Genomic DNA, 27796 nt, shown 5'->3' with positions numbered 1-27796 from the left:
GTATTGACAAATTGGTCAACTAAATCCTGCAGTGCAGCTGTGAGGACGTGTTTAACTTCTTGAGTTCTACAGAGCTTGCAGTACACTGCAAAAACGGAACTTAAAATAAGTAAAATGTTCTTAAAATTAGTGTATCTGTCCTGGATTTGAGCAGGTAAATAAGATGATTTGCCAATGGAATAAGATTCTTGCACTTAAAATAGGAACAATTCATCTCCATCATCTTATTTCAAGTGCAGGATGTCTAATTATCTTATTTTAGGGGTAAAATACTCATTCCATTGGCAAATAATCTTCTTTACCTGCTCAAATCAAGGACAAAAACACAAATTTTAAGAACATTTTACTTATTTTTAGATCAGTTTTTGCAGTGTAGGAGCTCCATTACCAGCATGCCTGCGTTCGTGTGAGACCTGCATGTTTTAGATTATTTTTTTCTTTGAGTTTGTGTGCAGCTTCAGCCTCAGACACAGCTCTAATAAAAATGAGTAAAATCTCTAACATTCAGCGGTCTATTTTCAATTCTGAAGAACGTATGAATGCTGCATCAGTTTACTACCTGCAACATAAATATTATACTGCTTCCTGCCTCAGGCTCTTATTTAGTGAATACAGAAATATTTTTGAACTCTTAATATGACAAAGGGAGACTACAAGAAGGAGGATGATTCGAGTTTCAGGTTTAATAATAATGATAATGACACATTTTATTTAAAAGCACCTTTCAGAGCACTCAAGGACACCGAGTGCTCTCCAGTTGGACTCCAGTGGTACTTAAATCACACACACAAAAAATAGGATTTTAGACTTGCTGTAGCTGGATAGTGGGGAACACATGGATTTCTCTTTAACTGAATGCTTTTCTACGATTAATTTGGGTCACTTCAGGACAAGTATAACCTACAGACAAATCTTACTGTCTCTGCTAGCTAGCTTTAAATGAACGCTCTTCTTGTTCCGTTCATTCAGAAATTTGACAATCTCCCACTTACTTGTTACACCGTGCCTCATTATGCCGTAATCTACCTCATCGTAATACCTATTTAAACTTGACAACAAAGGTTTTAAATGCCTTTAGAATATTAGTTTCCAAATAACCCAAATAATCTAATCAAATTAAGTAAGGAGATACAACCCATAACACCCCATATAATGCTCTATATCATAGAGAATATAAACATGGGTAATAAAATGTGTTACTTATTTTGTTTGAACATAAATACATATAGACATTTCTAATTGGGTTACACTTTATCAATTTTCAACTAATTTAAAGCAGATGGAGCAGTTGCTTTGGCATGTCGCATGCTCAAGATGGCATGAATTAGATGAGGAGGTCTTGCTTTCATTGTTAGAATTCTGAGACCTGACTTGGACTTAAAAAAAGAATGAGCGTTGAACATATCTGTTAGCTAGGCAGCTGTAAACATGCAATTTCAGTGTGAGAGACTGCTGAAAAGTCAACGACACAACGCAACTGACTCTCCAATGTCGCTACATGCTCGTCCATAAGGAGTGAAAGTCAATGGCTTGATGCTAATTGCTGGTTTCCTTTAGGAAACTCAAAATTACTTTTTTTGAAAAGCGCCTTGAGAAGATACGTGTTGTAAATTGATGCCATATGAATAAACTGAACTGAATTGAAATATGATTTTTTTTGCCATTAATGTTTATTCTGCGGCTTATTCCTTATTTCCTAAAGGTAATTTTCCTGTACTTTATCAGCAGAAGGCTAGTTGGCAGTCACAGGTACTGTTGTACAGGGAGCACAGCATCGAGTTAATATGACATCAAGAAGATAAATTGAATTGGGCTCAGGAGCAGGAGTAACTGGGAATCTGTGGCGCGCACACAGTACTTGATTTGAGAAATCAGTTGAGAGGAGGACAGAAGGGAAACTGAGACTGAAAGACAAAGAGAGCAAAGATTTGATAAGGAAAAGGAGCAGAGAAATGAGATGAAGACGGACAGAATAAAACGGAGGAGACGGCGCAGTCTGCTCTGACTAAGAATGAGATGGAGGGGCAGGAAATGGAAAAAGGTGGAGTTTCACTAAGCTCGGTAACGCTCACGAATTTGGTGTTTAGTCCTTCTGTTGACTTTATACAGCTCAACGCCTGCTGTAAACCCGACATCAATAGGCCGCCCTGGGAATACACACTCTCATTCACACACACACACACACACACACACACACACACACACACACACACACACACATAGGGACGTGTGCATAATGGTAGAGACTGCTGGTTGGTATCTGAAAATAAGGGAGGTGGGGGTGGGGGGGTGATAATGTCTTTAGAATGGGCTTGTTTGGTCCCACCTGCTTATCAGCTGGGCTCAAGCTAGCTGAACACCAAGGGACTATCATTACCCCCTTGACTTCCACCCTCATATACTCGGTGCTCGGGGGCATGTGTGTTAAAACATATGGGGAATGGGGACATAGGTGACACCTCTGCTCTAACTGTGAGATATCCCTAGGGATGCAAAGTCATACGCAGAAACAAAGACACACACACACACATATGCATGCACATGTCCTACAAAACCTCTGTTAGAATCACCCCCATTCCACCCTCTATCTCTGCTGGGTGTGTCAGTGTGTGTGCGTGGCTCAGTAAGTGCATGGCTGGATATGTATATGTGTGTCTGATGGGAAATGAACACATTTCCATAGTAATTAGAGAGCAGCTCATTTCTCCTCTCCAGTTAGAAGTGTCATGACTCATTAGCGCAGCAGTCTTAAACATGGCGCAAAATCTGACACGGACATGCTTTTTGTTTCCCCCCCGACAGCTGTGTCTGGGTGTATACGTTCCAAACAGCTATTTAATACATTTAACTGAATGCAGCTGACCTTCGGTTCATCTGTTAAACACACTAGAATTGGACTCAGGAGAACAATGTGGAGATCATTTTCCGCTAATATAGGTACTTATTTTTTTTATTTCTATTCCAGACTTGTACACATGGATTCAGCAAGTTTAAGTAGGTCAAATTTAGGACTTTTTAAGACTGTTTCAAGCCCATTATGATTTACATTTATTAACTGCCTGACTTATCTATCCAAAATGTTAACTTAGAAGCTTTATACATTGTGTTTAACTTAATTACCTTAAGCATGTTCAAAAATAAATTTGGCAGCTTAGGCTGACCTTAGGATGTAAGTCTTTAATTAATCACCTTCTTACAGTACACATAATGCTTCATATTGGTTTCTTAACTAAATATTTGTTAGAGAAAGAGTCTTACGTCTACTTCTATCATACGTTATAGAATGGCAGTTTGAATTATTTTGTAAAAACATGTTCAGACTTAACTGAACCTCTTCCATAGGATGACGTGTAAAATAGTAAGTTCATAATTTCATCATGCCATATACTTACGTTAATGTTAATGTCTTTAATTTGGTAAATAGTTAAAGTGCTAGGCATGTTTAACAGTCAAGCTTTGAATGCATAACTGTTCAGGAAGTTGACATGGACTAGTTATACTTCTTAGTAGCTATGTTTCCATGCACAAAATTTCACAATCGGATTGAAATGTATTCGGATTAAATAATCAGATTGTACCGTTTATATGGGCACACAATCAAGTAATTAGATCATGATGTGTGTGTATATGCATCTGGCTTTATTCAGAATAGAACCACTCTGACATGTGCAGTTATCAAATTCCCCTAAAAAAAACACAAAAGTACTCCCATTTTTGCTAAACAACAAAAAATAGTAAACAAAGCATAATTGTACGAGTCCGTCTGTCTTCCGAGTGCCCAGGCTAATTAGGGGTGAAACATTACTGAGCAAGCAACAATTTTGAGCTGTTCTATTTTTTTTTTAACAAAGTTTATCAAGAGTCCCAACAGTTTTGCTTCCCGACATAATTCCACCACTAACCAACGCAGAAATACGTCATCTTTATGTCGGCCGCACATCCGCACTCAGGTCAGTTTACCACATTCGGAATAACTTAAGCCTGGCAAGTGTTTATATGCACGTTGATTAGATTATCAATCGCCATAAACCACCACTCTCATTCAGATTACAATTTCACTCTGATTGAACATAATCGATCATCATATTCCGATTGGTTTGTTTACATGATGCTTTTTATTCTGATCGGCCCTTTATTCCGATTACTTTTCTTCATGTAAATGTACCTGGTGTTACAAATTGAGCAGTGTTTCCCCCACCATTCTACAAGGGGTGTGCCCCGCCAAAAAGACCGCCTACATCCCTAAGAAGATCACGGCATGTAGTAAATGATTAAGCATCTATATGTGTCCATGGTTCATTTTATTAAAATCATTAGCCTTTCTAAGTAGCTTCAGATAGGCATCCTGAGCTATTTCTGTCTCTAGGCTCCCGCAAGGCGAACATGAGTCCGTGGACAGGTGCGCGCTGAGCTCAATTTTACGCGCGTGACGCTGATGGTGCCACACTATTAATTGTTTGGTGGAAAAAAGTCTTTACATCTAATTGTTTTACATGTGAGACAGAGCTGCTCCAAACAGGCAGGCGCAACTCGCAAGCACCTGTGTCGTCACACCTACTCGCTTTGCCGCACTGACGGGTATGGGGTGGGTGAATGGGGGGGGGAAATGTAGGAATTTGTCACAAGAAATTATGCAAATATATGCACTCAACTATCAAGCACAGTTTGCGCACAGCACAACAAAATGTGCGCAAACCTTTGGTGTTTCACCCAAAGCTGAGTTGTCGCTCCTCTACTTTTAGCTCAGAGTCACGTGCATTCACATGCAGGAAAACTCACACTCCCCCCAGGAGAGAGAGAACGCGCAAAGTCGCAACATATTTTTACCTGCTTTGGTAAACATATCTGCATTTTGTAAACACACCCAATTTCTGACGAGGGCAGCACTACAGGCTGCCACAGAGTCGGGAGCGTCTGCAAGTCGTGCAGATGTCGTCAGAGTCCTGATGTCGTCAGAGACCTTTTCAGTGATGGCTTCTTTATTCTTGGAATGGATCAGAAACAGATCCCAAATGTAATAAAATTTAAATTGAATAAAGTTACACTCAAAATCATTTTCAACTCTGGCAGATCTAGATTTAAAGAGATTTTTATTCAATCATAAATAAGAGAAAGATGGAGAGAGACAGAAACTGGCTGCTCATATAAAGCTATATTCTGGAATATTAACAGAAGGTTTAGTGGAAGAAAAAATATTTCCTGCAGTCTGAAACTTTCCAACTACACCTCCACTTTGAACACAGACTCCTCTTCTTCGGGCCCCTCTACCTCTGACGTATTCTCACTCTCACACTCATCTGCCTCTACCCCTGGTGGTAAAGAGCAACCCAGACGTGGCATCTTTTACAGTAAGGCCTGCAACGTTATTGCTAACTGAAGATTTGTGTGAAGGAGTGTCAAAAAGGAGCTTCAATGATCTCATTCTGATCTAGGTAGCTTCTAACAGTAAAGAATAGATGATTTCTGGTTGGTCACTACAGATAACAATATAGAGTTTTTAATGGCATCTGTCTTAATAACACAAGATGATAAAAACTGATGCGAACCTAGTTTCCATAAGCAGGTCAAAGCAATCAAGAAAAGCAATAATTAAAATCCTATGCAACATTATGCATGTGTTGTTTTTATTTTATTTTTATTTAAAAATGTAATAAAAATAAAAACAAACTAAAACTCATTCGGGGCTACACAGTACCACAGCTTAGATAAGTCCCTCCTCCTAGAAATAAGACGTGAGTAATAAGGTGTGAATCCTGGCTAGGGAAGTTTCATGTCAAAATTGTTCTGTCCCTCCATACCTTGTTTTGTACCAGTTCCTCCAGCTCCCCACCATCCCCAAAAATACATGATAGCCATTTGCATGCAGGCCAGTGGTTATTTTAGCATCAACATACAATCTTGAGCTGAAACAAAGGGTATGCCCTTCCTCCATTCCTACCAATCTTCCTCTTTGCTTGGTGACATCAACACTACCATTCACTATGGGAGAAATGATCACCCCACTAAGCCGTCACCCAGCTTCCCTATACGTAGCGGGCTGGCACTGCAAGTACACTCCTCCCCCCACACGTTCGGCTGTACATCCAGCCCTGATATAAAGTACATCCTTGCACCAATCAGACAAAAACACACACATTAATGGACTGCTGTATCACTATCAGAGCCCAGCTCTCACCTTTCTCTCCTCCTCTGTTCTACTTGAGCGAGGACAACAGGCTATCCCTGTCCTCCAAAGCCACACGCTCCACATTTGCATATCAATTTACTTTTTAATATAATACTCTGTCACTCGAGACCCATTTGTCATTCCACTACCAAGCCCCCATCTATATATCATCGTCACTATTGCCCCTCCTCCATTTTCCTCTTCTTTCCATCCTGTCTCACTGCTCTTTATCTCTCTTAAATTTTCCTTTTAAAGAAGAATTTCCTTTTCCAAAACACGGCGATTCTCCTTTTATTTTTGCTGCGATTTGTTTGTCCTCTTTAAAAAAAAAGATCCTGTCTGTTGCCCTTTTGCAGCTGTGCAGCTGTTGTTTTTTTTCCTATTTGTTGTAAAGAGTGGACATGAGTGGCTGGGAAAAAGAATGAGGAGAGAGAGGGAGATGGAAAAAAAGAGTGATGACAAGCAAGAGCGCACAATGGGGGTTCGAGGCTGCATACCAACTAACAAGCAATCAGATGGAGGGAAGAGCGAGGAGAGGTAGGGAGGCAGCTATAGGAACAGAAGGGTACCATAAGAGATGCAGACAGAAAAAGGGGAAAGGTAGTGTTTGTGTTACAACAACAAGAGCTGCAAGTTTAGAAGAAGAGTAAAAAAAAAAAAGTGCAAGAGGGAATATAGCGCATTAGGAAGAGAAGCAAACCAGAAAAGTTAAATCTTAATAATGGGGAAGGAAGGATGTAGAAGAAGGATGTAGAAGTCAAATATGACCCATGTAAATCGAGTATTAACAGGGACAGAGGGCAAGTACAACATAATCAGCACATAACTCAGCCCTGAAAAGGCAGAGATAGAAAAAGAGAGAGAAAGCATGAGAGGGAAGAAAAAGTATGGTAGAGAACAGCCGCTCTAAGAGAAACAGACAGAACACTTTTCTCTATCTCCTGCACTGTTTTCGGAAAACAATATTTATTTCAACTGTTTAATATTTTGTCACATTACATCAACTAACTCTTCCTACATAGTAAGTATTTTGTGTTCATGTGATGCACAAACATAGGATTGCATGTGTAAAGTGGAAGCAATTGTATTCAGCCCTCCTGACTCAACTTTTTCATGCAGTTACCTTTTGCTAGTTTTAATCATTCTTTTTGTGCAAAATAGGTCAGGCTCAGTTAGATTGGATGGAGAGAATCTGAGCACACAGAATTTCAAATCTTGATACAGATCTTTTATAGGATTTAGGCCTGGACTTTGACTGTGACATTCTAACACATTAAATGATCTCAATGATCTCAGTTCTTGCTGTTTGCTTGTGGTTGCTGTCCCGCTGTCTTTAGCTCCATGAATCCTAGCGTCAGCTTCCCTGCCTCTGATTAAGAAAAACATCCTCCCAGCACCTTCTTCCACATCCATGTTTCATCAATAACGTATCATGATTTTCTTTCAACAATGGCTTTCTTCTTGCCTCTCTTGCGTAACAACTAGCTGTGTGTGATACATTAGTAATAGCTGTCAATAGATTCCCCCATCCAGTCGTGGACCTCTGCAACTCCTCCAGAGTTACCATTGGCTTTTCAGCATGCTTCTCTGATTAATGTTATCCCTGCCAGACCGCTCAGTTTAGATGGACAGCCACATCTTGTGTGGTTTGCAGTGGTGCAATCTCTATGAGACGTTCAAAAACTTTGGATTTTGTTTAAAATACTAACCCTGCATTAAACCTCTTCACAATTTTCTCCCTGACCTGTCTGCTGTGCTTCTTGCGGACTTCATGATGCTGTTTTTACACTGATGTTCTCCAAGAAACCACTGCAGCCTTCACATAACAACTGCATTTACGCTGAGATTAAATGTCACACGAGTGGACTCGATTTATTAAATAGGTGACTGGTTACAGTGGATTTTATTTAGGGGTATCACAGTAAAGGGGGATGACTTTGTAAGCACACTGCACTTTTTATTCTAATTTGTAAAACAAAATGAAAGGAAACCGTGTATCCTTTTTCCTTCCGCTAAGCAATTATGCTTTCTGTTGAAGAAGCTTATAAAATCCCCAGGAAAACATATTTATGTTTGTGAATGTAAAGTGAGGGGCTCTACTATTTTTGGAAAGCACTGAATGTACCGAATTAACCCGCTTTGATTCAAGCAACCGAGGAGGATGAAACACGCTTTTAAAATTACACCTTCATTAACTCCACCTCATAAAACAGCAACACTCAGGCCACGTTCAGACCCACTTACTCCCACGTGAGATAACAGGAAGCTGCTGGATCCTGTCCCAGCGAGCACTACCCAGAAATCACGGAAACATGCCGGGCAGTTGGCCAGTCCATCATAAGATGAGCACCAGATTTACTCAAAAAGACAACCGAGATTGTTCAGTTAACTTGACACCGGGGAGAAACCCAAGCCCTTGTGAGTTCAACCCCATGCACATGAAGTAAATAATGAACGTCTGTTTCTCTCAGTGAGGAGCTAGCTCCAGGAAAGTTAAGCAATTTGGTCAGCTCTGGAAAAAAAAAAGTGGAAGAATTGAGACAACGTAAAACTGCATAACGCTTGAGATGTATTTCCTCCTGAGATGATGGTTATACAGCATCCAAGCAGTGAAATTGTAACTCAGTTACAGAGCCTTACAAAATGATTCATACCCCTTAAACTAATTTTGTCACATTGGAATCAAACACAGTGTGTTTTCCTGGGATGTTATGTGACAGATCAACACAAAGTAGCACATAATTGTGAAAGGACAATTCTATGTAGCTTACAGATAAAAAATGAATAGTGTGTTGCACATGTGTAAGGTATTGAAAGGCATCAGTTTACCTCAGGCTCTATAGGTGGTTTTGTTTCCCTCTCAACTCTTGTGTCCACCACAACGCATCCTGCGCTGACTTGTGTTGGCAAATCCTGGAGTTAATATCCAAACTCTTCTGTCGCCCTCCTCCTGCTCTCGCCTCCTTTTCTCCTTCCCTCTCTGCCATTCTCCCATTCTCTAAAATCATCTCCTCTCCTCTTTCATTTCCTGTCTGTCTACGTTGCGTTCCCGCTGCTAATCAAAATAAATGGAAAAATGAAATCAGTAAATCATTAGTCACCCCTCCAGCATGACACAATGAACAGACACATCTACCCGACTTGCTACGAAACTCTCGCCTCTCACAGCCACTCAAACCTATACACCCTGCTGTGGGTCTCTGCTCTCATCATTACTCATGAAAATGGTTATTCCATGTAACGTCAAGCCATTGAATCAAAAATAATTACAAGTGATGAAATCAATGGCTTTAATTCACCCTCATTATTCCACAGCAAAAGTAAGCCTCCTTCATCACCTGAAAAAAACAAAGCGCGTTTGCTGCTTGGGTGCTAAAAGCCGATCGTGAAAGCTGAGGTGGATGAAATAAACAAACAAATAAATACATCAAAAGTTACAGAAAGACATGGTGATGTAATTGAGCAGTTCAGGAGTGAGTAAGATTTCCTCCACAGGCCCTCGCCGTCTCCATCCTGGCACTGGTTCAGCACTCTTTGACCGCAGTGTAAAAAGATTTACTCAGCTCAGCCTAATTATTAGGAAGGGGAAATGATTAGCTGGAGACTTATGACTAATAAATCTGTCCATGTTTCATTAACACCCTGTTTGGAAACATTTCATTTGGAAGCCGCTCATTAAAGAGAGTGGTAAAGCAAGAAAAGGAAGAAGAGGAGGAGGGGGGTCAGGGAAGGGAGCTATGCTGTGGTAATTGGTGTAATGTAGCAGAAGTTTTAACAACCTGGTTCAAAGGTCAAATGGTAGAAGATAGAAGGAAGTAAAGAGGAGCATGGGATCTGTATCATTAATTGAAGTGTATCTTTATATTCACTTACTGATCTGTGCATGGTAGCCGGTGCGAAACTAATTTGCTTAATGATACCGATGCTACTACACCCTGATTAGGTCAAGTAACATGTCCGTCTGTGCATGCTGGCGTGTCTCTTTTAAATGCATTTACAAGTAGCAGACAAATTACTTTTCGTTTTCCTTTTTTTTCCTTTTTTTCTCTCTGCGATGTTTACCGGACATTTGATCCATTTTTCTGCAGCATCTGCTCATTTGCATAGAGCGTGTGTGGAGAAAAGTTGTGCACCTGCTATTATTGCGCCGTTCCTTAGCTACTTTCCAGGCATTCTGCAGACAAAGCTGTATTTAGCTACACCCTGCAGCTTAGGCGCATTAATTGAAAACACCATCGTTCAAGCAAGCACACACAAAATCTGGCTAATGACATTACACGCACCTCGCCATCATTAAGTAAATGCGCTCACACACACACACCTCTACACACCGGCCCGCTTTGTTCTGGATTTGTAAATATGGGATCTTTTTAGCTGCCAAGTCATTATTAGTGCTATTATCAAGCAAACACACCAACACTACCCAAAGGGAACAAAATGTATTGCCAGATTTTTACCTTCACCTCCTAATGCGCCTCTCTCCCTCTTCTCAGAGGGATATTTTCGTTAGCAAGCTTCTCTTTTTTTCACCCTTCCTCTCTTTATGTCACAAAGTTTTTAACAATAACCCTGGGCTGCGTGACAGCTGCTGCTGAGGTAAAAGAGCTTAAACATACAAGCTTGTGAACAAGATTTGTTAATGTGTTAAGAAGCAAGAGCAGTTAACGCTCTCTGTAAGAGAAACCGAGAAGTCTGACATCATAAGCAGCCGTCTGATACTTAAAGATGTTTTTTCTCTCGGCCTGGAAAATAAAAAGAGCAGAAAGTTGTAGATATATTTATATAATAGACACAGTATCTTGTAATCACAAATTGTTTTTTATTTTATTAGGATTTTATGTCATAGAGTGGAATGGTCTCTGTAGCTCTTAAAAACTCTGCCCACATATGATAGAGAAATTAACTGTGGTTTTAAATATAGAGTCAGGTAACATTGTACCAGAGCTATCCCTTTTTATTATTAAGGTTTTGCATTTCCAGAAATTTTTTATTCAGCACTAATGAGGTTAAAAATGGCTCTTTGGACTGTAAAGGTTGCATTAGGATCAGGGCTCCTTTACTCTGATTCCCTTAACTAAAATGTAGTGCGTAGTAAATTTACACTATTAGTAAATAGTGCATAACTAACGTTCTCTAACAAACCTTGTGAACAAACAGGATGATGAAAACAAATGAATCATAGCAGGTCAGGGAGAAAGTTGTGGAGGCGCTCAAAGCAGAATTAGGCGATAAAATAAATCCCAGAGCTTTAAACATATCTAAGAGCTCCGTGTAATTCTCCATCCAAAGATGGAAAGCTTACGGCACAACTGCTGACCTATCAAGACATCGCCGTGCACCAAAACAGGCGAGCCTCATATTTGTAGTAAGAGGTTCAAGAAATGGTTTCGACCAAAGATCATATTCATGTGTCAGAATGGCCCAGTCTAAATCTAGACCTAGAAGAAATTGTAAATCTGGGACAAGACTTGAAAATTGCTCTTCTCAGATGCTTCTTGGCAAATCTAACTGAGCTTTTGCAAAATATATGTAAAAATGTCTTGGGATATGCCACTAAATTCCTTCCCCTCGAAGTATTGTCACTAGAGGCCTTAATACAAAGGCACACTATACTTTTTAGATTTTTATTTCTCAGACAAGTACTTTATGCTTTGGCTTGTATTTCACAGTTTTGTGCTACGCTGTTTTGATGTGTCACATAAAATCCCAATGAAAGGCATTTTCAGTTTGTTCTGGTTAACAAAACTTTTTTTTTTTTTAAATGATCTGACATGTGGCATTTTTGGCTCAACTAATTGGAAAATACAATACCTGTCTGGAAAAACTGATGAACTTTATTGGATTTCTCAGTTTTTCAGCTCTTGACCCTCAGGAATAATCTGCAGCTCTGTCAAAAGATAACCTCCAGCAAAACTACACTTTAAGAAACTAAGTAGATAAAACATTTTTTTAAAAGTGTGCCTTGACAGAGACCAAACAAATTTATGCCGACTTGTCTCCAAACCTCCCACAGGAAAAAAAAAACACACAGGAATCTGGAATGCCAAGAGAAGCCTGTAGCAACTCAAAAACGGAGATGTCTGTGCGGCCGTAGGATCATTAGAATCCGAACAAAACTGAGGCCCAAACCTGCACACACTCTCACACACAGTAGCAGATGCTCGGAGGCAGAAGCTGTAACATGTTCAACAAGGAGTGGGAGAAAATAAAGACTGAGGGGGAATATGCTTTCTGAGTGAAAGGCCATCTGCTGGATCCGTGGCAGTGCCAGTTCCTTAGCAGCTCCCCATCGTCTGCACCTGCCAGCCTGCCAAGGCAACCTCAGGAGGACAAAAGCGGAAAACTTCACATGCAAGACACACACGTGGGCTCGCCGGGCTGAGCAATAATGGCATGCACACAGCATTGACTGGTGTGATTTGTCAGCAGCGTGCTGTGTCTGAGTAGCTTTGGGCGTTTTTTTCATGTTTTCCCTCCCGCTGTAACAATAGCATAACAGCACTTTATTAAATGAGAGCAGTAGAGAACAGAATCGCCTGCAAATCAGCTTGTTTATGAGGCGTAGTTGTTCAGTGCGCTGCCAGCAAAGGCTGCGAGAATGCTAAAAGTGTCTGAGTGCGAACAAGGGACTGGTGTTAGCGCATGCAGGTGCTCAGGAAATGATATCGTAGAGTAGTTAATTTATTTCCGTAATTCCATTTTAAAAAAGTGAAACCCATTTGCTTCATAGATTGATTCCAGAGTGATATGTTTCAGTGTTTATTTCTGTAAATTTCGATTGTTATGTCTTTTATTAAAGAAATGTTGGAGCACTGAAAATGATGGCTATGGAAAATATGTCTAAGTATATAGTATATGCTCTCAGAACTTGGTTGAGGCTCTTCTTGGATGAATTGGCATGGCATGGAGGTGATCAGTCTGTCACTCATAAAGAAGTCCAGGTTGCTTTAATGGCCACTCCTAGCTTGTCTGCATTGGTTATGTTGTTTCTCGTTTTTCTCATGACAATACTCTATAGATTCACACGGGACCTAAAAAACTTGGATTCTGAGCTTCTTCACTTTTCCCACAGACTCAGGTATTTGGATATCCAGATAAAAGGCTAAATCTACTTTCATCTCAAAGGAGTAGTCTGGACCTCTGAGCGACAGTCCAGCCCTTTTATGCTTAGCATAGTAAAGACACTCCTGATGGATAACATATTGGATACAGTTGTAGCTCATGGCCTTGACATCTGTGTGTTGTGGCTCTTGAAGCTCTGACTCCAGCTGCAGCTCAAAGTTTTTGAATCTCTCCTGGTCTCTAAATTGGGCTTTCCTTCACATTCCTTTTTAACAGTACTGTTGTTCCTGTTTGTGTGCCTTTTTTATTTTTTGCTTACTTTTACCATCTATTTCCTTACGCTCAACTTTTCCATTACAATGCTTGGATACTTAAAGCAGCAGCATGTAAGTTTAGCCACTAAGGGCACTAGACCTGTAACTTCCAGGTTTATAGCCCATGAACTGCGCAAATATTTAACAGTCTGCTGTGTTTTGGAATCTGATTGCAGACCACTTTGCACCAGCAGATTGAGAAGTCATCCAGTTACTTGTAAGGATAAGGCCACATTCACCACTCTATATTAGATCGTACACCACAGAGCCAAAAAAATGCCTAATTAGGTAAATTTCATCTATTTTGACCACCATAACCTAGAATGGGTCATTTAAGTCATAGGTCTTGTAACCTAGAGTGGCGCTCTAGGTCACATGACCCTGGCTTGTTACATTGCTTGGTAGCTTAGTATTTAGCTTCTACAAAATTGAAAAAATATAGTCTGAGACATATTCTGTATATAACAAGCAAAAAGATAACTTACCAATCTAATAATAATGCAAAGAGAGAACGGGTCTTGCACCCAGGTTGCTCTTTCATCAAACACCAACAAATTGTTTCGCAAGATCCACTCTGGCTTTTTTCTCTGGAGCGATCCCTGGCTAGCTTTTTTTTCTTTTTGGCCTCCTCAGATATAGTTTTCCTCTTTCTGCTTCCCTTGGCCAGAACAAACTTTGACTCATGGATGAGTAAAGTAGAAGCACATAACGTTAGCTTAGTCTGCTGTGAATCAGTGCTCTGGGTCACGTGACCAATTACATGACAGACCCGACCTCTCGAGTAACATAGGCAGGTTTTTGAGAAGGGGAGCCTGATACGGAGCATCGGTACATACAACACTAATCCTAACACCAACCCTAACCTGGAAATAATTTACATTTTAATGACTTTCTAATTTATTGTGATGGACTGCATCCTTCAAATAGTGATCAGAACTGCATATTTAAAATCTCTAAAAGCATACAGAAACAAAATCCTCTGCACTTTCATCCAGTTTAATGATTATTTAAACAGCTGGCATTCTGGGAGACACAGGGGTCCTAGAAACGCCGGGTGGAAAAATCTATTAAAACCTGGCTACATCAATTTCAGCCCAATCATTGTTCATATTAAGCCAGTCACAGCGAATACATATGATTGTCGATACAATTATCCAAATGTAAATTTCAAGAAGAGAACAGGAAATGAAAGCTGGCGAGCCAGATAAAAGACGAAGGGGAAACATGTCAGAGAGGGTGAAATGGCCGAGAATCTGAATGACACATAAGAGAGAAGAGATGGAAAAGAAGGGAATGAATAGACAACACAAGAGGAGATTAGCTTTAGATCCCCCCCCCCCCAATTCCTCACCAGCTTCAAGGATGACAATCCTATTGCACCTAACAGCGCAATCGCCCACCCATCATCTCCCCTTACCCTTTTCTCCTCCTGTTTCAAACACACTCGCAATCTGCCTTTTCATCTTCTGCTCCTTGCACCTCTGCTTTCTTTCCCCTGGCTCTTCGCTTTCCTCCATCAATTTCCTCCAGGCCTCCACCTCCTTCTCTCTATCTTTCACATCATCTGAAAATGTGGCTCTCCAGCGGCACCATTATGCTTCAGATGTACCTCTCCCTCCCCCTCGGCTGCAATCCGTCAATCCTAGCACCTTTCTAATATGTTTATTCTCCACTTGTGTCTCTCCCTTTCTCTTGCTTCTGTCCATCCTGCCAAATTTCTCTACCCCAGGGTCCTCCCCACCACCGCCACCACACACACACACACACACACACACACACACACACACACACACACACACATGCACACTTGTCAGCTCACTTGCGATTCAGCTTTGATCTTCATTCTCTGGTTACAAACAAGGCACACACTCCGACCTGTGAGCACACACATTTCAACAGATGCGCTTTAATAGAAAACAGCCATCGCCATACCTTCCTCCCGATCCTCCAAACCTCTCGCCCGATGGAAGCTGGAAAGCAGAGAGGAAGAGGAGGAGGAGAGGAAGGCCTGAAATTGATGGCACTGCATCGACCTCTCCGTAAAACCTAGTTAACACCTCCCCAGCCTGTGAAATCTGATTAGATGAGTGTGAGTCCGTGTTTGTGTCATCACATGTGTTCATAACGTGAAATGTTTCACAGCGTTTTTTTCTTTTCTCTCTTTTTTTTTTTTTTGGACGCACAACCCAATAATCCCTGTCTGATTAAAAACATGTTGATGGTTTCCCGCTCGCGTGCCCTAAGTGCTGCGTGCGTACATGTGTGTGTTCGACAGCACCCAGAACAGTCTCTGCTGATTACATCCCTTCAAGTCAATAGTGAATAGAGCACTCAGCCTGATAAGCAATCACATGAATCAATACTAATCTTTTTAGCGTGTGTATATAAGCATGTGCATGTTTGCTCGTGGGCCATTCCCGAAATGTGGGTAATCCAGCTGGAAATCATGGAGGATAAACATTTGGTTACAGGTGCTGTGGGCACAGGTCCTTTCTGGTCCGCTTCTTCCTCTCCAAAGAGCTTTTCACCTAACACCTGATGCTTTCATCTTGTCACCTCTTAGCAATCTCGGGGCTCTTTTTATTCCCCGCCTTCCCCCCCCCACCCCCCCAGTCATCTATTTCTCCACTTTGGCCTCCATTGAGGCAGAGCATTAACAACCCGTCTAACCTTCAAAGTGAGTGACCAAAGAGCGCCCCGCGCTCGTCACATTGAGCGTAACCCAACCTTTAATCAGACTTTTTGTAAATGTCAGAGATGGACGTCCTCCTTTTTCACACCCACGTGTAATCTCTCCTCAGACGGACGGAGAGAGATACGAGGAGAGACCAGATTATAAAAAGATAAATGCACCTTTATATTAACAGACATGGTTCAGGCATACGATGGCTCTTAGCGGTAAAACTCAGTAAAAGTTGCACTCAAAGGTCAGCGAGTTTCGGTGGAGCTTGAACTAAAAGGGATCCTTCCATAATCCTACTCTGCAAGTGTGCCGCAAAACTATTCAGCCATCTTAAACATTTCCACTTTTTCTTATGTTGCAAAAAGAAACTTTTAATGTACTTCATTACGATTTCATGCAAAATACCAACACACAATAGAGCATAGTAACAAGGTATAGGCAAAATGTGCTTTCTTTTTAAAATCTATTTGACAAATACATATATTAAAAGTGCAGCTTGTATTCGCAGCTCATAACACTGCCATCACCATGTTTAACTGTGGTTATAGTTTGTTAAGGGGGTACAGGCAGCTCTAGTTTTCTTCCAGGTGATAAAAACTTCTGTGCATGAGTTCTGTGCATACCTGTCTGCACAGGTGAGTCCTCCTTGACTCGTGTGTGCAATTATGTGGGGGCCTTAAGTGTTGAAAAAAGAAAAGAAGAATGTGCTCTCTGAACTCTTTAAAGCTTGTGAAGGGGCTTTCCTGGATCTGCATTTGTGATTGGTTGGGAGGATGTAATGACTGTAGAATTAACCTACATGATATGAAAAAGGATGGAAAACTGTTCTTCTATTAAACTTCTGATTGACCCTTTTTTTCTATTGAACCACACATACACACACACACACACACACACACACACACATATATATATATATATATATATATATATATATATATATATATATATATATATATATATATATATAGTTTAATAAATCATTGTCCAGCTCTACTCTAGATGTAAAAAGCCAGTAGAGACCTACTGCAATCACAGTAAATGGCAAATGGCCAGTACTTGTATAGCACTTTATCAAGTTTGAGGACTCCAAAGTGCTTCACATAACAATCAGTCATACACCCATATACACACTGACGGTGGTAAGCTAAAATTGGAGCCACAGCTCCCCAGGGACAGACTGACAGAAGTAGGGCTACCAAACAATCGGTGCCACCGGGTCCTCTGACCACCTGCAGTAGGCAAAGCTGGTTAAGTGTCCTGCCCAAGGACACAACTGAGACGGGTGGAACTGGCAACCCACTGGTTACAGAAAAACTCCTAGCTCCTCAGCCACAAGTATTGATTCTGGGTGGGGTTTTGTTAAGTAAAAAAAAAAAATCACTCCCCACTTTTCACACTCTCAGTTGTAGAAAACTACATTACCTGAAATAAATGTAATTTATTCAAATATAATTGAATGTGTTAATTATTATTATTAATATTATTTTTTATTAATTCTCACAATTGCACTACTTTAAGTTGGTTTTTTAATGTAAAATCTAAAAAGGTTCATAAACAACAAACACATTTGTGGGGAACTGCAGGGGGAACTAGTCTGTTTTGCTCTTACCTTCCACTAACAACAAAGCAGGTCACCAAGAAGATGAGGAGAACAATCCCTCCTGCAATGGACACAACCAAAATGGTGGACTGGTTCGGGTCCCCAATGGCCAGAACGTCTGCAAAGCCAGGAAAAAAAAAAAAGTGAACGTTATAAAAGTTTATTAAAGCAGGCTTCAGCGAGAATGCAATGAAGCCCAGGGCGCTTTCTGTAGGAGGTAAGGTTAGATTAAGGCAGGCTGGGAGTAAAAAGACGGAAAATGATACCACAAACGGGGCGAGGGAAAGATGGAGCGAGCTTGAAAAATGATAGTATTAGAAAAGGCATAATAGATAGGGACGGGAGGGAGAGAGAGAGAGCCGCCGACACAGGCACAGGAGAGAAAAGGGAGGCGGATGGAATAGTAAGTAAGGCCCTTGATGAAAAGCTTTCTCCCTCTCGGTATCGCCTGTGAGCGTACAAGAGGAGACGTGAAAGCCATTCCCATTCAACTGCGCTGTCCAAATGGATATGTTAACATTGCACATAACAAGGGTAGTGCCGAGAACTTTCCGCAAAGGCGCATCTAGTTTTACGCCGCACGAGTCGAGCCATTGCTCAAAACAAATACCCCCATTTATCTGGCTTAGCTAAGCATGATTGGACATCCGTGTCTTTGTGTATGACTGTGTGTTGCATGCACAACATAAGCTTACGTATGGGTGAGCATCTTGAGAAGCCCTGATAATCCAGACATTGATCTCCAGTTAGACTTGGAGGCTCACGCATGCATACCATTTTTCATGATCAATACAGCTGATCTAATAAGACGACCTTCGTGTGATTGGTACAAGATCTGCTACTCCCGCATTCTACGATGGCCGACTTTGACGTTAACCTGTTGTGTAAGGAGCCTATAAACAGCCAAGACTCGTGCAGCATGTTGAGGCATCAAATTAATGATATTTGTTGCGGCACAGGAGCGGAAATAAGGCTCTGAAATACTTTTATTGACAACTGAATGATTTATAGGCTAATGCATGCCGTTTCTGTGCTGCACAGTCAATGTACTTTGCAGCGCTACACATTCACTGATTCACTCCACTCTCCTTGCCTGTCTAGAAATCAATGATCGCTTTGAAAGGCACATTAAAGGGGATAAAAAAAAAATCCAAGAGCACATGATGAAGCAATAATAGAGGTGGCGAAATGGATATGTGACGGAGGTTTGACAACTATATCATAGAGATTCAGCTTAGTATGGAAAGAGCTGTGTATGAAGCTTCTCTGTTCCGAAACTATAGGGCTTCTACTTACACAAAGTGGATAGCCAGCTCTGTTATAGGGGGGCATGGATAAAAAAAAGGCACCTAAATTTGTCCGCTGATTTTGTTCTTACTTTGGTCGGAGAAAACCTTTTTCACTCATTACGTTTTGCTCCAAAAGTCTTTTTGAATTAAGATCTCCGATCCTATCCCCATCCACATTTTTTTTTTCCTTCCTTGTCAAATGCATTTTTCTTTCTTTTACCTGAAAAGTATTCCAGCACACTTTGAAGCCACTGGTTCAGAAAAATAGATGACAACATGTGAGGCTGCCAGGGCATCTCTGCCCTGACAGCAGAACTGAAGAAGGAGCTTGGATGAAAGCGGGAATCTTTTCAATCATTTGAACTTTGGGAAGGATGAATAATATATCAACTACACCTGATAACCGTTATGGATATTAAAGATGGCACGAGAACTCGCAAAACTGAAACACCATGTCAGGCTTCATCGGAAAGTGAAGTGTGACTGGCAAAGAGTTAATCATTTGCTGTCAGCACTTTTTGGGTGAATCAAGCCATCACCATCAGAGTCACACATATTGAGTTTAATAAATATTTACATACATCACAAAATTCAACAACCTTACTTTGTTCAATGTCCAATTTACTGACGTGTGACAGGTGACGGTGTCGCGCTTATCACTTCAAATAATTATTTTCAAGTACAAACACCACAGGAATGTCCAGCTAAATTAATGTTTAGGAAGGAGACAGGTTCTGCGTCCCAGAGTGAAACATGATTTGGTTTTAAATTTGTGTATGGATGCCAGAACAAGATACTGGCTGAAGCTGGTAAAAGGGAGTTATTTTCCACAGTGAAACCAGTCTTGTACCACATAAGCTTGGACACAAAAGGGTACTTTACATGGAAAATGATGAAAAGCATGCAGCCAAATGAATTATAAAATGTCAGTCAGGTAGAAAATTTGTGGGCAGGTATGTGTGATCAAGGCGGCCTGAAGACCTCTCTCTGTTACTCCAGTTCTGGAGTGGGCATACATTTCGGCAAATTATTGTTTGTGAAGCTTTTGGAAGGAATCCCCAAATGTTTCAATATTAATTCAACCAATAATTCTTAATTTCAAGAAAATAATGAAAGAAATACAGTGAAAAAAAAGTCTAGCAAACTACATTTGACTTTTCCCAAATAAAAGTAATTTTGGTAAAAGCTAACTGACCTAAAACAGGCAGTTTTTTTGTGTGATTCTACATCTTGGGGGGGAAAAAATGTAAAGAAAAAAACAACTAACACCGAAAACACGTTTATTCTTTTTTTTTACCCTCATGGCTGGTTTCCAGTTCAATCTCTCCACCGTAGGTCCCGTAGCCCCCATCGGTTCGCGCTCTCACTCTGAACACGTAGGTGGTTCCAGGCTTCAGCCCGTCCACTGTCATCATGTTAGATCGAGTCTTCAGAACCGTGTAGTTTTGTTCCCGCTGGTTCTAAAGCAGAGCGTGAAACAACAGGATAAAATACTTGACACGGGGAAGACATAAAAAACTAAAAAGAAATTGACGTAGAGCTCTGAGCTGTGGTATCAAGAGAGGAGGAGTAAATGGAAACGTTTAAAAGTAATAAACTCCCTTAAATTGCTGGATTTAGAAGTCTCCAAGAATCTAATACACCTCACTAAGTTTTCATTTGTACTGCACTGGACCATTGGGCCACATTTATATTTGAGCATCTTTCAAGTCCCAAATCTTATCTGCTCTGCACTCTGGGGCAATATGTGGTTACTAAAACCTTCTTCACTTTGTTCCTCGAATACCTTTTTAGGTGTGTGCATGAACACTTAGATATCTGTGTGTCTACAGAAGGACAAATAGAAAACGAGTTTGTTAGCCAGGGAGCTGATTCCCTGCAGAGAGGCTGATACTCCTCCTAATGGAAGACACTCCACAATACGGATTAACACTATTTTACCGTTAACAGATGCCATCACATACAGGTCTAATTTCATCACCTTGGCGGTGTTTTACATGGGTTGTTGGACAGATGTGTGGTTAATTATCTTGATGGGAGCAGCATAGGGGATGTGAGGAGGAAAAAAAAGGAAGAGGAACCAGAGAGACAGCAGCATGTTTGTGATGAAAAAGTCATTAGAGACGTGGCCTTAGGCTAAACCCAATTCCTGCCAATATGTAGGAGGAGAGTAGGGAAAACAGTAATGAACATACTGTATTAAATCTGGAAAAAAAGCTGCTGAAGTAACATTGGAATAGTGACTTAGAAAAATAATCGTTAAACACATTTACGTCACTTTCATGCATTTATGGAACACATAACCCTACTGCCAAGAGGGTTTTGAGATAATGACATCTACCAACTCTTCAAAATCACATTTAATGTTTACATTTGGTACTCTAATTCAAACCTTCTAACTAGGCATGGGTTACTGGTATGAAGGTATAGCAAAGGTTTACAGAGTTAGTATCAAAGATGCTAAACTCTTCTGTCTATACACCCAGAAGACCTTTTAATGGGATGCCACAGAGAATGTTGAAGGAACCGGGGTTTTCTCTGGCTGTTTGTACATAGCATAGAGCAACGTGGAAGCAGCAACCCCACAGAGACTCTCAAATGTATTGAAGTCTGGACTTTAACTAGGACATTCCAACACATTTAAATGTTTCCTCTTAAAACACTTTACTGTTGCTTTAGCAGGGTGTTTTGGGTTATTGTGCTGCTAGAATGTGAACCTCCTTCCCAGTCTCAAATCACAGGCAGACTGCCACAGGTTTTGCTCAAGGGAAATGTCTGTATTTAACACCATCCATAGTTCCCTGTCCCAGTTTCCCTGTCACCGTTGCTGAACAACATCTCCACAACATGATGCTGCCACCACCATGTTTCACTGTGGGGATGGGGTTCAATTCAATTCACTTCAATCAGTTCAATTCAATTCAAGTTGCCTACATACCTCAAAAAATGGCTTCTTATTTTAGGTTATTTATTTTCCTGGTCATTCTTCCATAAAGCCCGGCACTATGAAGTGTGTGACTTATAGTTATCCTACAGACAGAACCATTAGGCCCTGTTATGGAGCTCAGGGTCATGTTTGGTCTCTCTGCTGCCTCTCTGATTAATGCCCCCCTTGTGGGTCTGTGAGTTCTGGTGTGCAAACCTCTCTTGGCAGGTTTGTTGTGGGACCAGGTGCTTTCCATTTAAAGATGATGGATTTGATGGCGCTCCAGGGGACCATCAAAGATTTTGATATTTTTTGTAACCCCACCCTGACTTGTTCTTACCAACAACTTTGTCCCTGACTTGTTTGGAGAGCTCCTTGGTCTTTATGATGTGATGCATCTTGGTTAGTGGTGCTGCAGCCTCTGTGGCCTTTCAGAACCGGTGTGTTTTCACACGGATGGATCATTTGACACAAAGATTGCACACAGGTGGACTTCCTTTCACTAATTATGGGACTTTAGAAGGTCAATAGTTGCACTAGACCTTTTTAGAGGCCTCATACAAAGGGAGTGAATACATATGCACATGCCAATTTAGATTTTTTTTGTTATTTTTTTATATATCTCCTTCTCATTTCAGGCCAGGGTGTGTGAATACTTTTGCAAGTCACTGTAAAAAAGGATAGATTGACATGTGGTATAGATAACAGTTCTAATTATTTGTGCGGAAGTTGGTTTACTGTGCAAAGGACCCTCGAAGCTTTTTTCAGAAGACTTTCAGCAGATAATATCAAGGCTGATTGGCGCACAGGAAAGCTGCTCTGTTTTATTCATTGAGTCTTTTTTTTTTTTTTTTTTTACCTCTGTCAAGAAACATGCAGGATTTGGACATTTTGGCGTCCTTGCTTTTCAGCGTTCTACACTGCGTAGAGAACATACATATACTGTGAACTGCACCTTTAGTAATGCTGACCATGTTAATCCAAGATACTAAAGCCAGGTTAAATATTGCAGTGTTGTTCTTAGGGAGGAATTAGACTGCCTCAAAATTGCTAACAGTTGTACATGTGCAAAAACAGATGTCTGAAGTTGGCCACTGAATTCTGATCACTGAATCCCTTCTTTAGCCTGTTTAAAAAAATCTTGCCACAAGTATTTTGAGTTTTCAGACAAAGGGGGGACATTTTTATACCATAACAACTTTTCCGTAACAGAAGACACTCATCATGTTGTCTGTATTAGCAGAGGGACAGTGATTTACAGTGTTTCTCTCACCTTCTCATAGTAGATGACCTCATACTCCACGATTGCTCCATTAGGTCTCTCCGGACCCTGCCAGGCCAACGTTACGCTGTCCTTGCTTCGCCTTTCCTTTAACACTACACTCACTAAAATGACATGGACAAAGCATGAGCAGCAGAGAGAAAGATTAGCTTAAATGGTTACAAAAACAAAGAACACAGCATGAAGACAGCTGACAGAATGGATAGACAAAGATGTTTGAAACAGCATACCTAAGATGCTTTTTTTGTTGTTGCACAAAGCCATATTGCATGTCATGCTTTAAAGGTAATCAGACAGCCTATAAGGTGTTATGTACAGTACAGGTGGGTTAAAAACACCTTATGAAGTCTACATTTGTACTACTCATAGGAGCATTGTGTGATCTACCCATGCTATCAACGTGTCATCACAAAAACTGTCACTTCCTGTGCAGTCTTTCCACGCTGGGACACCTGCTCTAGTGGGATGATGATGTGGGTTTACTCGCTTGCGAGTGTATTTGTGTAAATGTGTGAAACTCGGGCTTATAGCTGTGAACCACATGTACAGAACGTAATGTGGTGAACAGCCTCCTACACCCCCTTTCGCTTTCCACTACACACATATCCACACGTGTAGTATCAGGCCGATTACTCATCAACACCTTGTCATGCACACCTATCTCTTACACAAATTTTATTCCTGCAAAGTGACACGTGGAAGCAGAGAGCCAGCAGTGCCATTTCGTGACATCGGTGTAATTTCCCACTGCAGCAAATTTGTGTTGCATGAAAGACTTTGATAGTACAGTGCCTTACGGAAGTATTCAACATCCTTAAAGTTTTACCATTTTGTCACTTTACAACTACAAATGTAAAAGCATTTTTATGGGATTCTGTGCGACAGGCTACCACAAAATTATACTTTAATGTGTAAAAGTTTTTCTAATCAAAATCCGTATTCAGCTTCACTGACTTAATATGTGGCAGAACCTCATTTTGAGGTTCTGCCACAGATTTTCAATTGGATTTAGACCTGGATGGATGGCACATGGATATACCTTCACTCGAGTCACAAGTGTTTTACAGCCTCTAAACTGTTTTTCTTCCTGGATTTCCCTGTTTTTAGATACACTATATAGATATGGTGTTCAGAGTGATCTGTAGTGTTAGGTTTCCACTCCACATACCAAAACGATGCTGCAGCATCACCTTTTATGTGTTAGCTGTATTTTACCTTACTTGGCTTGTGAAAATCTAAAAATGCTCTTTGCAGCTCTTCCGGTGTTACCAAGGCCTTTTTAGCTACTTTTCTGAATAATATTCCATTTACAGATTAAGTGATTCTGAAATTAACACTTTTAAACACTTTTGTAAGGCACTGTAAGTTCTTGGGAAATAATATTCACACTACATGTTCTTTGCTCAGGAATTTTTTTAATTTTTAAAAGAGGTTTCTTGTCTTTGTCCTGGTGTCATCTGCCACATTACATTGAAAAGCACTTTTTGTGTTTTTTTGACTGCCATTTTTAAACGTATACTGCCATTACTCCAGTAAGTGTGTACATCCTCACCTGTCTGGGATGTTGTGACATTTATTACCACCGTGCCCCTGGGAGTTGGACTCAGGTCTGACACTCCGTTCTGACTCTCGACTGTAAGGCTGTAGTTAGAGTCTGGCTGCAGGTCAGTGATCAGCACACTGGCCGACGAGAGGCCAAACTGTCTCGGGACGAAATGGACGCTGCTGCCGCACGGTACACACTTTTTGCCATCGCCGGAGCACTTCCTACAATGTAGGCTGTAGGTAATGTCCCCTCTGCCTCCTGTGTCACGTGGTGGCGACCACTCCAAGGAGACGCAGGTCTCATTCACCGTGGAGATGGGGTTCTCTGGTGCAGATGGAGGACCTGATGAAGGAGAAGGGAAGAGATATGTTCCTGCATGTGGAAAAAAAACCTTAATTTCAATTGGAATGGGGGAAACAGAGAATCTTAAACCCTGTGGGAAATGACAAGATTGGATTTAAGTGTTTTTGTGGACAAGAATAGAGCGTTTTCTGTGCTATCATTGAAGGCTACTGCTCAGTGGTTTCCTGTTGCATTCTGTTTGAACTCTGCAAATAACAAAACTAAATTTTAAAATCAGTGGAGCAGAATTGCCCACAGTGAAATTCCAAAGGCAGCACTTCCAACAAACGCTGCTTTATGATATCTGATGTAGCCTTGAGCATCTGGCCTAAAGTAGACATGAATGGTGAGCCAGGCAGACAGTGGAAGCTCACTCCCTTTGAAACACCAGTTTATGTGGCTTCATTTTAGAACATTCATTTTAGAACGCCTTCATTTTGAAGATGTATGTTTGCTTACTACAGAGTCAACTGTGGCCTTGACTGCTGAAATGTGACGTGGAAAATAGCCTTGTACAACTACCCAGAGTAAAGTGTATCCACTGCTACAAAACAGCTGAATAATTTTCCAAGGAGCCGAACACTTTTTTCACAGTGTGTTCCCCACCTATTGTCAGAGGTTTCTGTTGCCGTGGGTGTATGCTCCTGTCTACTCGTATCCTGATTGTCCTTTACCGTATTTCAATTATTTGCGTCAATTGTCTCTTGGCTAATGGCCTGCACTCTTGTCATTATAAGTTTAGATTCTCTTCCTCTTTTAGACAGGTTCTCCCGTGTTATGATCGTGCCTACCTCCACCCTGCATTTAGGTCCTACTTAACAACAACTGACGAGCTTATAGCTATTTTTCTTTTAGTCACTTCCTCAGTAAAAGGATATACACACATATACCTTACCTGAATGGTATGTTTCATGTATTTCCCATGTAGGATAGGAGGAAGTCATGGTTAACTAAATGTCCCTCGACAATCTCATCAGCGCAAAACAATGTAAGTAGAAACTGTAAAAATATGCTAGTTGTGTTTAATTAGTGTGATTTGAACAGTCCAAAACATTTTTTTTACATTGATCTGACTTTCCCAACCAGTAGATCAGCAACCCTGGGCTGGCCAAATCACATAGTTAAACACTGTCAACTTTCACTTTTGTCCTTCCTGAGTAACGATTTTGGCAAAAAAAAAAAAGGTTTTCTTCCTAACCAAGAAGTCATTTTCTTCACTCACATGGGGCTGGCTCAATCACATCATGAAACACCTCTTTTCTTTGACTCGGTGCATCTGTCTGACGTGAATTGACAGATGAGCATAACGTTATATGTTACGATAAGCTATCTGGCAGGATTCTAATATACAGAGAAAACAAAAAGGAGGCGCAGGGTAACACTGTGGGAAAAAAGAAAAACATAATCTTCAAGCAAACTGCTGCCAAATGTTCCAAAATTACAGAAATGTTTATCACAGCAGGTCTTTCATCAGCTGTGGTGGCTGCTGACAGCAGTGGTGGTGGCGGCCGCAGTTCTGGCAGTGGCATTCAAAGTGAACAGGAACCTGCGGTAAACTGGGATGCTTTCAGACCACTTAGGCTTAAGCAACCCAACCCCTAGACTAATCTGATAAAAAGTCAATAAAGTTATTTTGGCTGTGCTCTATGGTTAGTTTCTCTTTCAAATGCAGATGAAATTAGCTGACATCCTTACCACTTGCGGCTATTAATAGGACCTTGTGTACACTGACTGGACAATAAAATAGGCCTGGGTTTGTACTTTTTTGTCTCCCATCCTGAACTAAATAATCTTGAAAGCGAGAACACATTAAAACGACCATTGGCCAGCACTAACTTTGTCATCAGGGATCATTTTAATTTCATTATTAGACAAATTTTGATTGTGGAGTGATTACTTTGATGCTAGCCTAAGGCTAATCTACCTTTTGGTCCTGGAAAAATGTGCTACACAGTTTTTAAGAAAGTGGTTAGGGACAATTTACAGAAACAAAATAAAATCCCACTTTTTAAAATTGTATCATTTTGTCTAATGCCAGTGTTTAGCCATTGCAGCTGTATGTCTGTTTACCTCTGAATCCAATATTGCTGGACCTGATCATTATGCAAAAAAAGGAGACCCTGTCCCTGACTCAGCTGGCATGTGAAAGAACATTCTCTACCCTTAAAGTCTAACTCTTGAACTGAATGTATTTTAACGCAGATGCATTCAAATAGTCACCAGAGTAAAGAAATGTATATTATATGTGAATTATGTGCGCCATTTGGAAGTAATTTCGATAAAACCTGCTGTATAAGTGAAAAAGCCCGAACATTCCTCAATCGGGCTGCTCCGGAATGTCACAAACAGAACTAGTACTGCGCATCCAGCTGCAAACACTACGACTTTCGCTACCGATTTATTACATTTAATTAATAACTCTTACTCTACGTACAAAAAATTAATAAAAAAAATGTCTGATACATCTACAAACTCCACCTCAAGCACTCCGATACCGAATATATATGCGAAGAAACGGAGTTTGAACAAGGTGAACCTGAGGAGACTATATCTAACGCTGCCTAAGACAAAGAGCCCATTCTC

At 40.7% G+C, this 27796-nt stretch overlaps 1 protein-coding gene across 2 annotated transcripts in view; it reads right to left on the bottom strand.

Moving 5' to 3' along the window:
• epha4b (eph receptor A4b) overlaps positions 1 to 27796 on the bottom strand; it is a 142379-nt gene that overhangs the window by 38656 nt on the left and 75927 nt on the right. For both annotated transcript variants that reach the window (XM_012874097.3, XM_036129409.1), the window contains exons 7-10: positions 24878 to 25213; positions 23317 to 23429; positions 20415 to 20577; positions 17838 to 17946 (exon numbers count right to left, since the gene is read on the bottom strand). In XM_012874097.3, coding sequence (XP_012729551.2) covers positions 17838 to 17946; positions 20415 to 20577; positions 23317 to 23429; positions 24878 to 25213 — 721 coding nt within the window. The remainder of the gene's footprint in view (positions 1 to 17837; positions 17947 to 20414; positions 20578 to 23316; positions 23430 to 24877; positions 25214 to 27796) is intronic.

Source organism: Fundulus heteroclitus, unplaced genomic scaffold (assembly GCF_011125445.2).
Source record: "Fundulus heteroclitus isolate FHET01 unplaced genomic scaffold, MU-UCD_Fhet_4.1 scaffold_165, whole genome shotgun sequence".
In the NCBI taxonomy this organism is placed as follows: Eukaryota; Metazoa; Chordata; class Actinopteri; order Cyprinodontiformes; family Fundulidae; genus Fundulus; species Fundulus heteroclitus.
The sequence above is the reverse complement of the archived record's forward strand: the minus strand, read 5'-3'. Positions and strand labels throughout refer to the sequence as shown.